The 12,749-nt window shown below is 35.7% G+C and overlaps 1 protein-coding gene across 1 annotated transcript; it reads left to right on the top strand.

The window, feature by feature from the left end:
* The first annotated feature begins 5,488 nt into the window (after positions 1-5,488).
* Positions 5,489-8,443, top strand: LOC110708232 (probable acyl-activating enzyme 6). Its single transcript, XM_021886318.1, has one exon. The coding sequence runs from the start codon at positions 6,538-6,540 to the stop codon at positions 8,272-8,274; it is 1,737 nt and encodes a 578-aa protein (XP_021742010.1). The 5' UTR covers positions 5,489-6,537; the 3' UTR covers positions 8,275-8,443.
* Positions 8,444-12,749: the final 4,306 nt, after the last annotated feature.

Consider the following 12,749-nt stretch of genomic DNA (forward strand, 5'->3'; position numbering starts at 1 on the left):
AGATCGGTCATCAGCCTAGCGTCGATCGACGCCCCTACCCCGGCTCATTTCGTCAATTCTAAGCCACCAAACGTCCAAACCAAGGCGCACTACGTAAAAAGAAGGGTGGTCGTCGAAATCGAAACTAGGGCATGGGAAGGGGAGGGGGCCGAAATCGGGGTGAGGGGAAGGGGAAAGGGCCGGAAAAGGGATAGGGGAAGGGAATGGGGTCAGAAAAGGGATAGGGGAAGGAGGGAATGAAGGTCGGAATTGGGAGGAAGGGTTTTTTCGATGGTGGTTGGTGGTTTAGGGGGAGGGGGATAGGAGTCGGCGGTTCAACGGGGAGAGGGGAGAGAAGTCGGCGCGACACTCCGGCGCCGGGCGGCAGGCAGAGAGGAGGGTTGGTGGGGGTGGACAACCGTGGATGGTGGGTGGGCTGGTGGCCGTGGTGGGGGTGATTTTTTTTTTAGTTTTATGAAACACGTGGTTTTTTCATTAATTATTAATTATAAATTTTTTATTTTTTCTTTTAATTTTTTTAAACCAATCAAATGTCGACACGTGTCATGTAACTTGCTATAACAAGTTAAATCACCGATTGGGACCATTTAAAGCGGATTGGTATAAAAGGTCGGATTATTAAAAAATAATCGAAAGGTGGGATTATTTTGGGCGGATGAGGCAAAGGTCGGATTATTCCGGGCAATTTTTCCTTAATTTTATGGAGATGCATGCATTTTTGTATTTGTATCGGTTAAAGTAGTACAGAGTATTTGATTATTCTAATTGACGTATCTGATTTACACACTAACTTTATTGCTTCTACATTGCATATAAGTAAAAGATCTCATATGAGTGTTTACAAAGTAAAAGTTGTCGTTAAAGTATTACGGAGTAGAAATTATTGATAATAGAATCACTTGGGATTGCAATTGAGTCAAATAAAAAGAATCCAGGGAAAACCTTATTCTTTTAATTAAATCAAATTTGACCAACAATTCTCCAATACAATTTAAGTTATCTCCTAGCACGGCTAGCAATCCATATATATTAAGGTGAAATGAACATTATTTCACCTACAAAGTTGATTAATTTTGTAATTAAAATTGGACATAATGACTTATTATCAGAAAAATAATATTCTACTCCGTGTTAGATCATGTGTTTAATCACTTGATATTACCAAACATATATAATTATTAATAAATTTGCAAATTGCAGCCATTTAAGTTTTTTTTTGCAAATTACCGCCTAAAAGATCGTATAAATTGTAAATTGCAGCTCAATTCAACTTTTACATCGATTTACATGTCGAAAAATCTTCGGTTAAGATTTTAGGAGCCATTTTATTCCTTAAGGTTCCAAATTGAGCTCGAAATTAGCAAAAAAATAACATAAGTGCCTCGTTTTGCGTAACAAAAATATATCGATTTGTGGAAAACTGTAAAAATGAGACACTTACGTTATTTTTTTTGCTAATTTAGAGCTCAATTTGGTTTCTTAAGGACTAATATGACCCCTAAAACCTTAAACGAAGATTTTTAACACGTAAACCGATGAAAAAGTTGAATTGGGCTGCAATTTACAATTTATACGAACTTTTGGGCTGCAATTTGCAAAAAAAAATATTAAATGGCTGCAATTTGCAAATTTTCCTAATTATTACTAATTCACTATTATATTTCGTATTTGTTATTAGAAATTACTCGTACTAAATTTCACAAAATTAATAACTTATTTTCTTTGATATAAATTTTTCAAGGTTTATCATTATTCAAATTCATAGCCTTTTATATATGATGTCCTAAAATTTGCCACATGTTCATATTTGCCCATTTTTTGAATAGCAAGTTGTCTTATTTTTATACCACTCTGTATTTTGATAAACTAGAGCACAATTTTGTACGAAGACATTCATAATCTCTACTTTGTAATCCGTATGAATTGAATCTTACTTTTTTTGAAAAAAAAAATACTCCGATTCTATCACCAATATAATAGACTAAAGCGGTCGTTTGGTTTGCACAAGGTAATCGGAATAGAATGGACAAAGGAAATGAATGAGAAAGGAATGAAACTATTTCCATATAGTATATTGTTTGTTCACAAAAACCAAGATAATCACCACCACCACACAACCCATCTTTCCTTCTTCTCCAGCTACTCCATCGCCTTGCCACGACCTCAAAAACGCTCGCTGCCCATCGTTGAAACTCGAAACTCCCCCACCCCTTGCCACCTAGTAAAACCTTCCCTGCCCACGCAAAGACCTTAGAAAACGATTCTCCTCCCCTTAAAATCGTAGGCCGCCCCTTCCCCTTCCCTTTCCCCTTCCCCTAGTCGGTAGGGTTTCGAGAAATTCAATCTTATCATATAGATCTGAAGTTCCGGCTTTCTAGGTCTAGTCGAAGCATATCGCCGTGCAAATCAAAGGGGAGGAGAGAGAAAATGGGCCTAAACGAAAATGCGCCACCGTGAAAAAGAGGAGAGAGATTGATATTCTGATAATGAAAAGTGAGTTTCGGTGAGGAGAGATGGAGGCGCGAGGAGCTTTGGCAAGGAGTAGGGAAAGTGCAGCGAGTTTCGACGAGGAATGGGGAAGGTGCGGCAAATTCCAACAAAGTGGCTTGGCGGTGGGGGTAACTGGGTAAGGTTTAGGCTGGTGTGGATAACTAGATATGGTGGTGTAGTGGTGGTTTAGGAAAGGGAATGCAAAAGTCTAGGGGGTGGGGAATCAATGTAGAAGGATTTTGAATAAACTCAAAAATAAAAATGGGTAAAGGGAATGAAAAAAGTGACAAACAAACAACAAGAAAGGGAATGAGGCATGTTTATTCTCTTTCTCTTTGATTATTAACCCCAACCAAAAGGCTCCTAATAGTCTATGATATACATTAATATGTTTCCTTTATTACCGTATTTTAACGGAGAGGTGATAAATTTGAGGGACGATTTTCACATTTTTAGCATAAAAAAAAAAATTCTTTGCATTTGTTTTTGTCTTATGGGGCTCGTAAAATTGCGCCAAGTGCGTGGATCATGCTTAGGTAGAAAAGATCAAGAAATAACTAGGCTTTTGACCCGTCCGATGTATATGTTTATTATAGGAATAATTTCTAAAATTTTGAATTATGAACACATGGTTGATCTGAGTATTGTTTGATAGTTAGTTTGTGAGAATGAATAATATTGCCTCTCATAAAATTCTAAATGATTAAAGAATTATTATTTGGAATAATGAATTCAAAATGAGGCTACTAATGAAGGGTAAAGAAGATTAAGGGACTAAATTTGAAGGCTAAAACGAACAATTAAGATTGATTAAAGGTTATATTAAAAAGTGGGGGATGAAGATGAATTGCTTAGGAGCCTAAGAAGTTCAAGATGCATTTCTATTTTATTGGTTTGGATTTTTGTGGGTTAATTAATATCAACTAGCCTTCTGACCCGTATAATGCACGGGTTATTTATAAAAAATTGCATTGAAAGATGAATTATGAAAATCAATAAACCACTATGGTTATAATGCGTGATAAAAAATATTTTTATAGAAATTTAATTTTTGGAATTGTAATTGAAAATGGGGATTAATTAAAGGAGGGGTTAAAATTAAAGAGAGAAAAGGGTGGAGGGGTTAAAATTAAAGAAAGAAAAGCAAAAGGTTGAATTGAAGAGGGGAGATGAAGATAAAATGTATATGGAAGATGAAGCATATATATAAGTTTAATGAAAGAATTAAAGAACTATACTAATATAGTGTAATAAAAATTTAATTAATGATGTAAGAAGACATGTGGAATTTGGATTAGAGCTGTTCATGAACCGGTCAATCTGCTAAACCCGCCCAACCCGGCCCGCAAAATAAGCGGGCTTGGACAACCATTTTGAAAAAAATTGTTAATTTGGGCGGGCTAGGCCCGACCCGTTAATATAAATGGGCGGACATGGATAAGACAATATGTACCGTGGGCTAGCCCGCCCGGCCCGTTTATTTAAAAAAGTAATAGTTTAATGATTTTTTTAGTTAGTTGATTATGTAGTATTTTTAGAAAATAAATACAAAGAGACTATATTGGACTCTAACCTATTATTAGCTACAACTATTTATTTCAATTTTATATTTAATCATTATACTTGTATTAAATAAGTTCATTCTTTCCTTTTTTTTCACTAACAAATGTCACAAATTAAATATGTTTTTTTCTAGTATCATTAGTGATCAAGAAATTTTTAAGATAACTAAATCGAAATAATATTAACATATGTAAATGATAAAAAAAAATAGTGTTAAATATATGTAAAACAAATATTTTAGGCCCGTGAGCCCGCGGGCAAGCCCGACCTGTTAATAGAGCGGGCTTGTACAATTTATCAAGCCCGTGTAAATGGGCTCGGGTTAGCTACAATTAGCCCGTTAAACAAAAAATGAAGTATAGGCCCGGCCCGTTTCCCGTCCAAGCCCGCAAACGATCACCTCTAATTTGGATTAGAGAAAAAGATATTGAAGTGTAATAGGATGGAGACATGTGTTTTCCTTGGTTATAGTTTTTAAATACTAAGGGCCTATTCTCTTATATTGAAATTCAGTTCAGTAGTTCAGTTCAGTTCAGTTCAGCTCAGCTCAGTTCAGTTCAGTTCAGTTCAGTTTAGTTCAGTTCAGCTCATCTCCTAATTTTCTTCTCTTATAAAATATTCATTTCAGTTCAGTTCAGCTCAGTTCAGTTCAGTTCAGTTCAGCTCAATTCAGTTCATTTCAGTTCAGTTCAGTTCAATTCAGTTCAGCTCAGTTCAGTCAATGAGAACAGGCCCTAAGTATAGATATAAATACTGTATTTATTTTAAGAAAATATGAAAAGTTTAGGAAGCATAATGAATGAGTTAAGAAGATAGGGAAGTTTAGACACATGGCTTTTTTGGTTGAAAAAAGTGAAGATGGACAAGTGTAATAGAATGATGACATGTGTGTTTTTTTATTTGAGTTTTTAAATACTAAATATAAATAAATTACTCGGTATGACATGCTCATGCAATCGTGCCAATCTTCCTTACATAGAGCCGGTGTAACTCTGGCCCCGTGGGATGGATGTTATTATTAGGTACTCCCTCAATAATCATATTTCCATTGAAACTTATAACTTGGGTTGATGCTCAACTTATCTTGCTGAGGCAATCGCCCTTCATAATGGTCTTTTTAACTTCTCCTAGGAAAAGATTACAATATTTCTCATATTTTTATAGGAGGAGTTAATTTGATTGTTATTAATATTTGAAGGATTGTTTTAATTGCCCTTGGAAGCTTCAGCTCCTAATGGAAAACATCAAGACTATTTTGAATTTCTTTTCAACCTTCAATTCTTAGCACATCTTTGGTGAAGGAAACACATCAGCAAATTATATGGCCTCTTTGGGTTAATCTACTTTGATCCACCAAGATATTGATCCATTCATGGATAGCAAGTTTTCTTATTTTTTGCTACAAGATAGATTAGGGCACGGTCATGTGTGAAGACGTTCCTAATCTCTTTCTCTATACCTTACCTTAAAAAATGCAATTTTATTAATTTTTGTTACACTTAATACTCATTACAATGTGGTAAAAATACTGTATAAGATAATTTTGATGGTACATTTTCTTTTACTTAATGCCTACAAATACAATTTACGGACAAAAAAAGAAAAAAAAAATTAGAATTGAAGACCATCTAATAACAAACAGGATGAGAGAAAGAATTAAGGAAGAATATGTGACAACTGACAACCTTTGTAATAAAAATTGTTATCCTTACCCATGAAAAATGTTGTATATCATTCAATTGCTAAATAAAGAAAATTTGAACAACAACTTTTGCGTGACAGACTCTCTCCTTCCAACCAAACAATCTCTATAAACCTTTCACCCATATTCTTTATTACCTTCAAACTTAATTTTTTTGTAAAACATATTTGTATATATTTTTCTCTTGGAACCTTCTTATATATTTTCCATCCTCTAAACCATAACACAATTTCTAGCTATATATGGGATATAGTTTCAATTTAATATGCATAAATAATTAAATATCAATCTTAACCTAAACACAACAATGTACACATTTATGACATTTATTATACGAACATATTGGCGCACCAATAACCTTCCCAACTTCCAAACTACTCCATTTCTGGCCATTTTATGCCTAACTGTACCCCCTTTTTCCTTTTTATTTTTTTCTTTTTTCGTTTTTCCTTTTCTTTTTATTTATTTATTTATTTTTAATTGTTGAAATTTATTTATTTTTATGGTCTACACTCTTCACCTGCTTTTTGCCTCACATTACTCCAGGTAGGCGGTAGCTCTTGGTTGTAACTTATAAATTTTTGTATTTTTTTTTTTTGTTGTTTTGATTTTTTAAATGACTTGTTACAGCTTCTTGCCATTTGACAGCTTGCTATATATAAATTCCTTATAAGTATGCACTTATCATTTGTGTCAGTCCTCCTATCTAACTATCTTACTACCCCTCTTTACCAAATAACCAAAATAGCTACAAAAAAAAACTACCTTAAGCTAAGGTCATCATGGACCAGCTTAAACCAAAACGAGCTAATTCTATCCCACTCACCCCATTAACACTCTTAGAGCGAGCCGCCATTGTGTACGGCGACTCGCCGTCCCTCGTATACAAGGCTACCACGTACACGTGGGCTGACACCAACCAGCGATGCCTTCAGATAGCTTCTTCTATTACTTCTCTAGGTATCATGCGGGGCGACGTCGTGTCAGTCGTCGCCCCTAACGTACCTGCAGCCTATGAGCTACATTTTGCGGCCCCTATGGCAGGGGCCGTGCTTAACAATATTAATACTCGTCTTGATCCTAGGACAATCTCCGTCCTACTACGTCACAGCGAGTCAAAACTTGTGTTCGTGTATTATCAACTTCAGTCCCTTGTCTTGGAGGCTATATCATTACTCCCTGCCGAGCACCCACGTCCTATTTTAGTACTCGTTACAGATAACGAATACGACTACGACCCCGTCACGCTTAGAGACGAAACCCTCAAAGCTAAGCTTGGTGATAATATCTGCCACCCAAGTAAAGAGTTTCAAACGACATACGAACTTATGGTTAAGAATGGTGATCCGGGTTTTAACTGGATCCAACCCGAAAGCGAGTGGGACCCGATGGTGTTAAACTACACCTCCGGAACGACGTCGTCCCCAAAGGGTGTAGTACATTGCCACCGTGGCTCGTTCATCACTATGATGGACTCGCTCGTTGATTGGTCAGTTCCGAAGCAGCCCGTCTACTTGTGGACCCTACCAATGTTCCACTCCAATGGGTGGGGATTTACTTGGGGTATGGCGGCAGTTGGTGGTACTAATATTTGTCTGAAAAAATTCGACGGCGCAACCATTCACGCCGCTATCCGGGCCCACCAAGTCACCCACATGTGCGCGGCACCAATTGTCCTCAACATGCTAACCACCCTTACCTCCGACCCGGGCCCGCTTTCCTGGCCCGTTCATGTCCTAACGGGCGGGTCACCCCCACCCGCGCCAATCCTCCTTAGAGCGGAGTCACTCGGGTTTGTTGTAGGTCATGGGTACGGACTCACCGAGACAGGCGGGGTGATCGTTTCATGCGCTTGGAAAGCACAGTGGAACCGTCTCCCCGCCCTTGAACGGGCCCGACTTAGGGCTCGTCAGGGAGTCCGGACCATCGGAATGACTCGGATAGATATAATAAATCCATACACAGGACAACCTGTCAAGCGAGACGGGAAGACCGTTGGAGAGATCGTCTTTCGAGGTGGGTCCATTATGTTAGGGTATCTTAAAGACCCTGAAGGTACTTCTAAATGCATGAGAAATGATGGTTGGTTTAGAACAGGTGATTTAGGTGTAATGCATAAAGACGGGTACTTAGAAATAAAAGACCGTTCTAAAGATATTATCATAAGTGGTGGTGAAAATATTAGTAGCGTCGAGGTTGAGAACGTGTTGTATACTTTCCCCGTGATCAACGAGGCGGCCGTGGTGGCTAAACCGGACGAGTATTGGGGTGAGACACCGTGTGCGTTCGTTAGCTTGAGGAAAGGGTTGAAAGAAAAACCAACGGAAAGAGATGTTGTTGAGTATTGTAGGTCAAAAATGGCACATTACATGGTGCCTAAAAATGTTGTGTTTATGGAAGATCTTCCTAAGACTTCAACAGGGAAAATTCAAAAGTATTTACTTAGGAAAATGGCTAACGATTTGAGTAAAGATGAAACTAGTATTTCTACTAGTACATCATTGGCTAGTCGTTTATAGAATAATACTTTACTTATTTTTATGTTGTTGCTTTGTATAATGATGATGATTCTTTTAATTAGGTTTAGTTGTGATTTATTTTTCATAAACCTCTTGTATTTTATATTTTGGGTTCTTTTGCAAATTGGTTGCAATTTCATAAATTTGACAATATGTTTTTACTTGTTCATTTAGATTGATTTTTCATACCTATTTTTCTAAATTTGATTGTTTTGTACTTAGATTTTTTTGGTATCTTGTAGTTGTAAAATATATTGAGACAATTGAGTAATACTTTGATAGTTGTTCCGTTGGCTAGTAGTAGTTCCTCGGCTCCTTACCCTACCTACACGGCTACACTAATTGTTTCTGGACCTCGTTGTCTACTACTTCCTTTGATGCATCGATAGTTTTTATGATAATATAAACATCGTGAGAAATTTGCAAGAATTCACATGCATGATGAGTTAGTATTTCCTTTTCGACCCGATGAATGAGCGTGATCAAAACTTCTCTCATCTCAAATTAAATATTCTGGACTAATTACACTCCTAATAATTTATTAAGATGAGACAAAAATAATTAAATAGAGAGAGTAATTACTCCCTCGATCTTTTTTAAAGCGAAGATTTTTTTTTTTGAAGACCATTTTTAAAGCGCCTCTTTCTTTAATTTCATACAGAACTTTGTCAACTCATGTTATTGTCCAAGTGTTTATAAATTGAAAATTGGGATATGTATAATCAATGTTTAAGGGACAAAGGTAGGGATTCGAGGGAGTATAGATAAAGCCTGATCAACATCATCCCATTACATCAATATTCTTAGAAAGTGGGCATACTGTTAAATACGGGTCTGGGTCGCACTCGTCAGGGGAGAGTGTAAGTCTACCACTTTACAAGACCAAGGAGGTAAATACGGGTCTAGGCCGCACCCGTCAGGGGAGAGTGTAAGTCTACCACTTTACAAGACCAAGGAGGTTCCATCTCAAAACCATATGGCAATGAGGGGAGTAACCCCTTGGCCTTATATTGTGGTGGTAACTCTTGATTTCTTTCAATGTGGGATTTCATTACCACTACACTCCCCTTTTAGTGTTTAGTGTTTTTTTAGTATGGGACAAGAGAATGCTCACATGTGGATTGTTCATGGGCTCAACACTCCCCCTCACATGTGAGCTGTCCATAGTGTTTGGCCCAGTATACCTTAGCCATTAAGGCTCCAATCGTGAGATCGTGGGCCTGGCTCTGATACCATGTTAAATACGGGTTTGGGCCGCACCCGTCACGGGAGAATGTAAGTCTACCACTTTACAAGAACAAGGAGGTTCCACCTCAAAACCATATGGCAATGGGGGGAGTAACCCTTTGGCCTTATATTGTGGTGGTAACTCTTGAATTCTTTTAATGTGGGATTTCATTACCACTACACTCCCCTTTTAGTGTTTAGTGTTTTTTTAGTGTGGGACAAGAGAATGCTCACATGTGGATTGTTCATGGGCTCAACACCCTAATTTATTTGTTGCAATGTCTTCTAAGATTATACTATCTTCGTTCACATGTAAGGTCCTTTTTTTAAATTTTGTCTCATGTAATTTTCGAACTAGAGTGCTTATTTACTCCCTCTCATCACAAGGCCTGGCTCTAATACCATGATAAATTAGGAATTGGGCCGCATCTGCAGTTAAGAGAGAGGGTCCACTTCACAAGTTAAAAATAGATTTCATTTTAAAACAAAATGATAATAGGAGAAGTAGTTTCTGAAGTTGTTCCTTTACAATGTATGTTCTGTTTGTAATTTTCAAGTTGAAAAAGAAAAGGTTTGACCTTAATTGTATATCTGAAGTATTATATACAAGGAAAAATATAAGTTTTTTTTTTTTTTTTTTTTTAGTACGGTTGATACACAATTTCAAATTATTTATACCATTTCATAAATGAATTTTACTAAGGAACGCTCAGTATGTTATATGACAACCATGGGCGGACCCATGAAGGAACAAGGGGGGACCATTGTCCCCCCACTTTCGAAAAAAAATTTAGGAAAAAAAATAAAACTGGGAAAATAGTTATATAAAATTGAGTGTAAGAATAAACAAGAAGTTTGCCTTACCTAAGTTGGTAGTGGGCTATAAACAATATGTCAAGGGGCCCAATTTCAGGTTTACCTAGATCAGGGTTCGAATTTCCCTTATAACATCATTCTTGTTATAAAATTAAAGAGAAAGAGAAGAAATTAGGGAAAGAATAGATCAGTCTATTTTATTCCATAGAGTGGGGATATATATATACATACAATATAACTAGGGTTTGCTTAGATAATAATAAACCCTAGTTCTAGAACATTCCGAAATGATAAAGGAGGATAATGGATATCTATACAATATTTCATAACACTCCCCCTTAGATGTCCATTATCGAAGACTGTGCCTCGTTAAAACCTTATTAGGAAAAACCCTATGGATAAAAACCTAATGAAGGAAAAAGAGTACAACATTCTTCGTAATACGCTCAAGATGCTGCCTCGTTAAAAAACTTACCAGGAAAACCCAATGTGGGACAAAACCATGTTCAAGGGAAAAAGAGTGCAACGCGTATTTTCTCCCCCTGATGAATACATAGCTTGAGATCTTCTAGTGTCGCAGCAATGAATCCAATATGTTAAATATCTTCTCATATGTAATATAATATCACTCGTTGATCTTCGATACTCCTAAACTGAAATTGCATCTTCAAGTCTTCACATAAACATGTGAAGTGTCTTCATTTCACCATACATGTGTTTATTTCTAATATCATTATTTCAAATATCTGTTTAATAAATGATTCAAAGGATAAACTTGTACTGTTATGACTTCTTCTGGAAATCGTTGATAATAAATATTGATGATCATTATTTGATCAAACATTCATTAATACGAGTAATAATTTGATGACAAAACTTCATATTATTATATCATTCTTCTCATATAAATTATATACGCTAATCATGGTTCTTCTGGACCATGGTTCTTCTGGACCATGATTAGCGTATATCATAATATAACACACGTAATTATATACGCTACTCATGGTTCTTCTGGACCATAAGAAAACATTGTCACGCATAAGTGATCCATTGATATTCTTTAGACGTTTCATAATTGACACGATAGCTCTCTTGCAAATACAAATAGTAAATCTCATTAATTCTCATATGCTCAAACTTCAGGTTGAGATGTTAATAATGTTGTCACGTACATAGATTTTCAAGAGTTTGATAATAATTGCACATTCAAGATATAAACTTTGTAGGGCTGGATATTACAATAGGTTGTATATAAGTTCTTCAGGAACTCTTCTTAATTCATAATGTGCAATTAAATCTGTGTCATCAATAATTTCATCACAATTATAAGCCCATTGGAATATTAATCTCTTTTTAATTTTTCATCAAAGTTGTAAACATATCTTACTATACTTTGAATGAACATTTACATACACCACAGTTATTGTAAGAAATTAATGCATGCAATATGAGATATAGAAAATATGATAACATATTAACAAATATACAATGAGTAATGCATCTAACAACTTCCTATATATGCAATAAATATCCATTAACTTATGACTCACACATGCACATGAAGATAAGACTCAAAATGATGCAAGACACTGTACAGTGTGGATTTAAAAATCCATATTTCATTGGACTTCTGGTCCATAATAAATTTTTGATCATTATGTCGACAATAAAATGGACATATATTTCAGATCCCTTTTTCACTCGTCCATTCTATCATGCATATGCATATTATTCATCGGTACCATTGTGTACCGGTATCATAAAATTCCTATAACGTATATTTCGCATACTATTTTACTATGATATCTGAATGCATTTCTCATTGGTACCATCATAACTTTTCTTACATAATAGGCCATCTTTTATAATAATTCAGATATCTATACCACATATTAAGGGTATTTCTCACATTATGGTATTAATATACTATTATTATAATTTAAAATATAAACTGCACTATCTTGCCGTATATCGCATATTTATATTGTTGGAACCGATCATACAAACTACACTTCAGGTGCAGTGATTTAAAGTAAATAGGCAAGATCTATCTTAATGTATGCACACAATATCATTATCACCATAATCAAAATATACCTCACTATTCCTTTAGATAGGTCATAACGGTATACAAATCAAATCATAGATGTGCAACATATGTTGATACAAAAGTTGGCATGTAACTTTACAAAGTATCATCAGAGGGATCAACTATTTATAGTATTATAATTTTGCCAACTTACTTCAATTCTTCCCCCTAATTTGGTAAAATATCTCAAATGTTGGGGCAATTCTTCACCAATTTAGAATATAATTTCATGTGCATCAAATTTTATCTCGTAGGATAATCATATATATTCAACAAACAAAGTTCTATCTCTTTTGTAGAATAATGGAATTTTGTTCTCTTCTAGAGATCAATATTAATA

The sequence above is a fragment of the Chenopodium quinoa genome, unplaced genomic scaffold (assembly GCF_001683475.1).
Source record: "Chenopodium quinoa cultivar QQ74 unplaced genomic scaffold, ASM168347v1, whole genome shotgun sequence".
NCBI classification, from domain to species: domain Eukaryota; kingdom Viridiplantae; phylum Streptophyta; class Magnoliopsida; order Caryophyllales; family Amaranthaceae; genus Chenopodium; species Chenopodium quinoa.

Coding starts and splice junctions, on each gene's coding strand:
- LOC110708232 (XM_021886318.1), top strand. CDS start 6,538: ATGGACCAGCTTAAACCAAAACGAGCTAATTCTATCCCACTCACCCCA.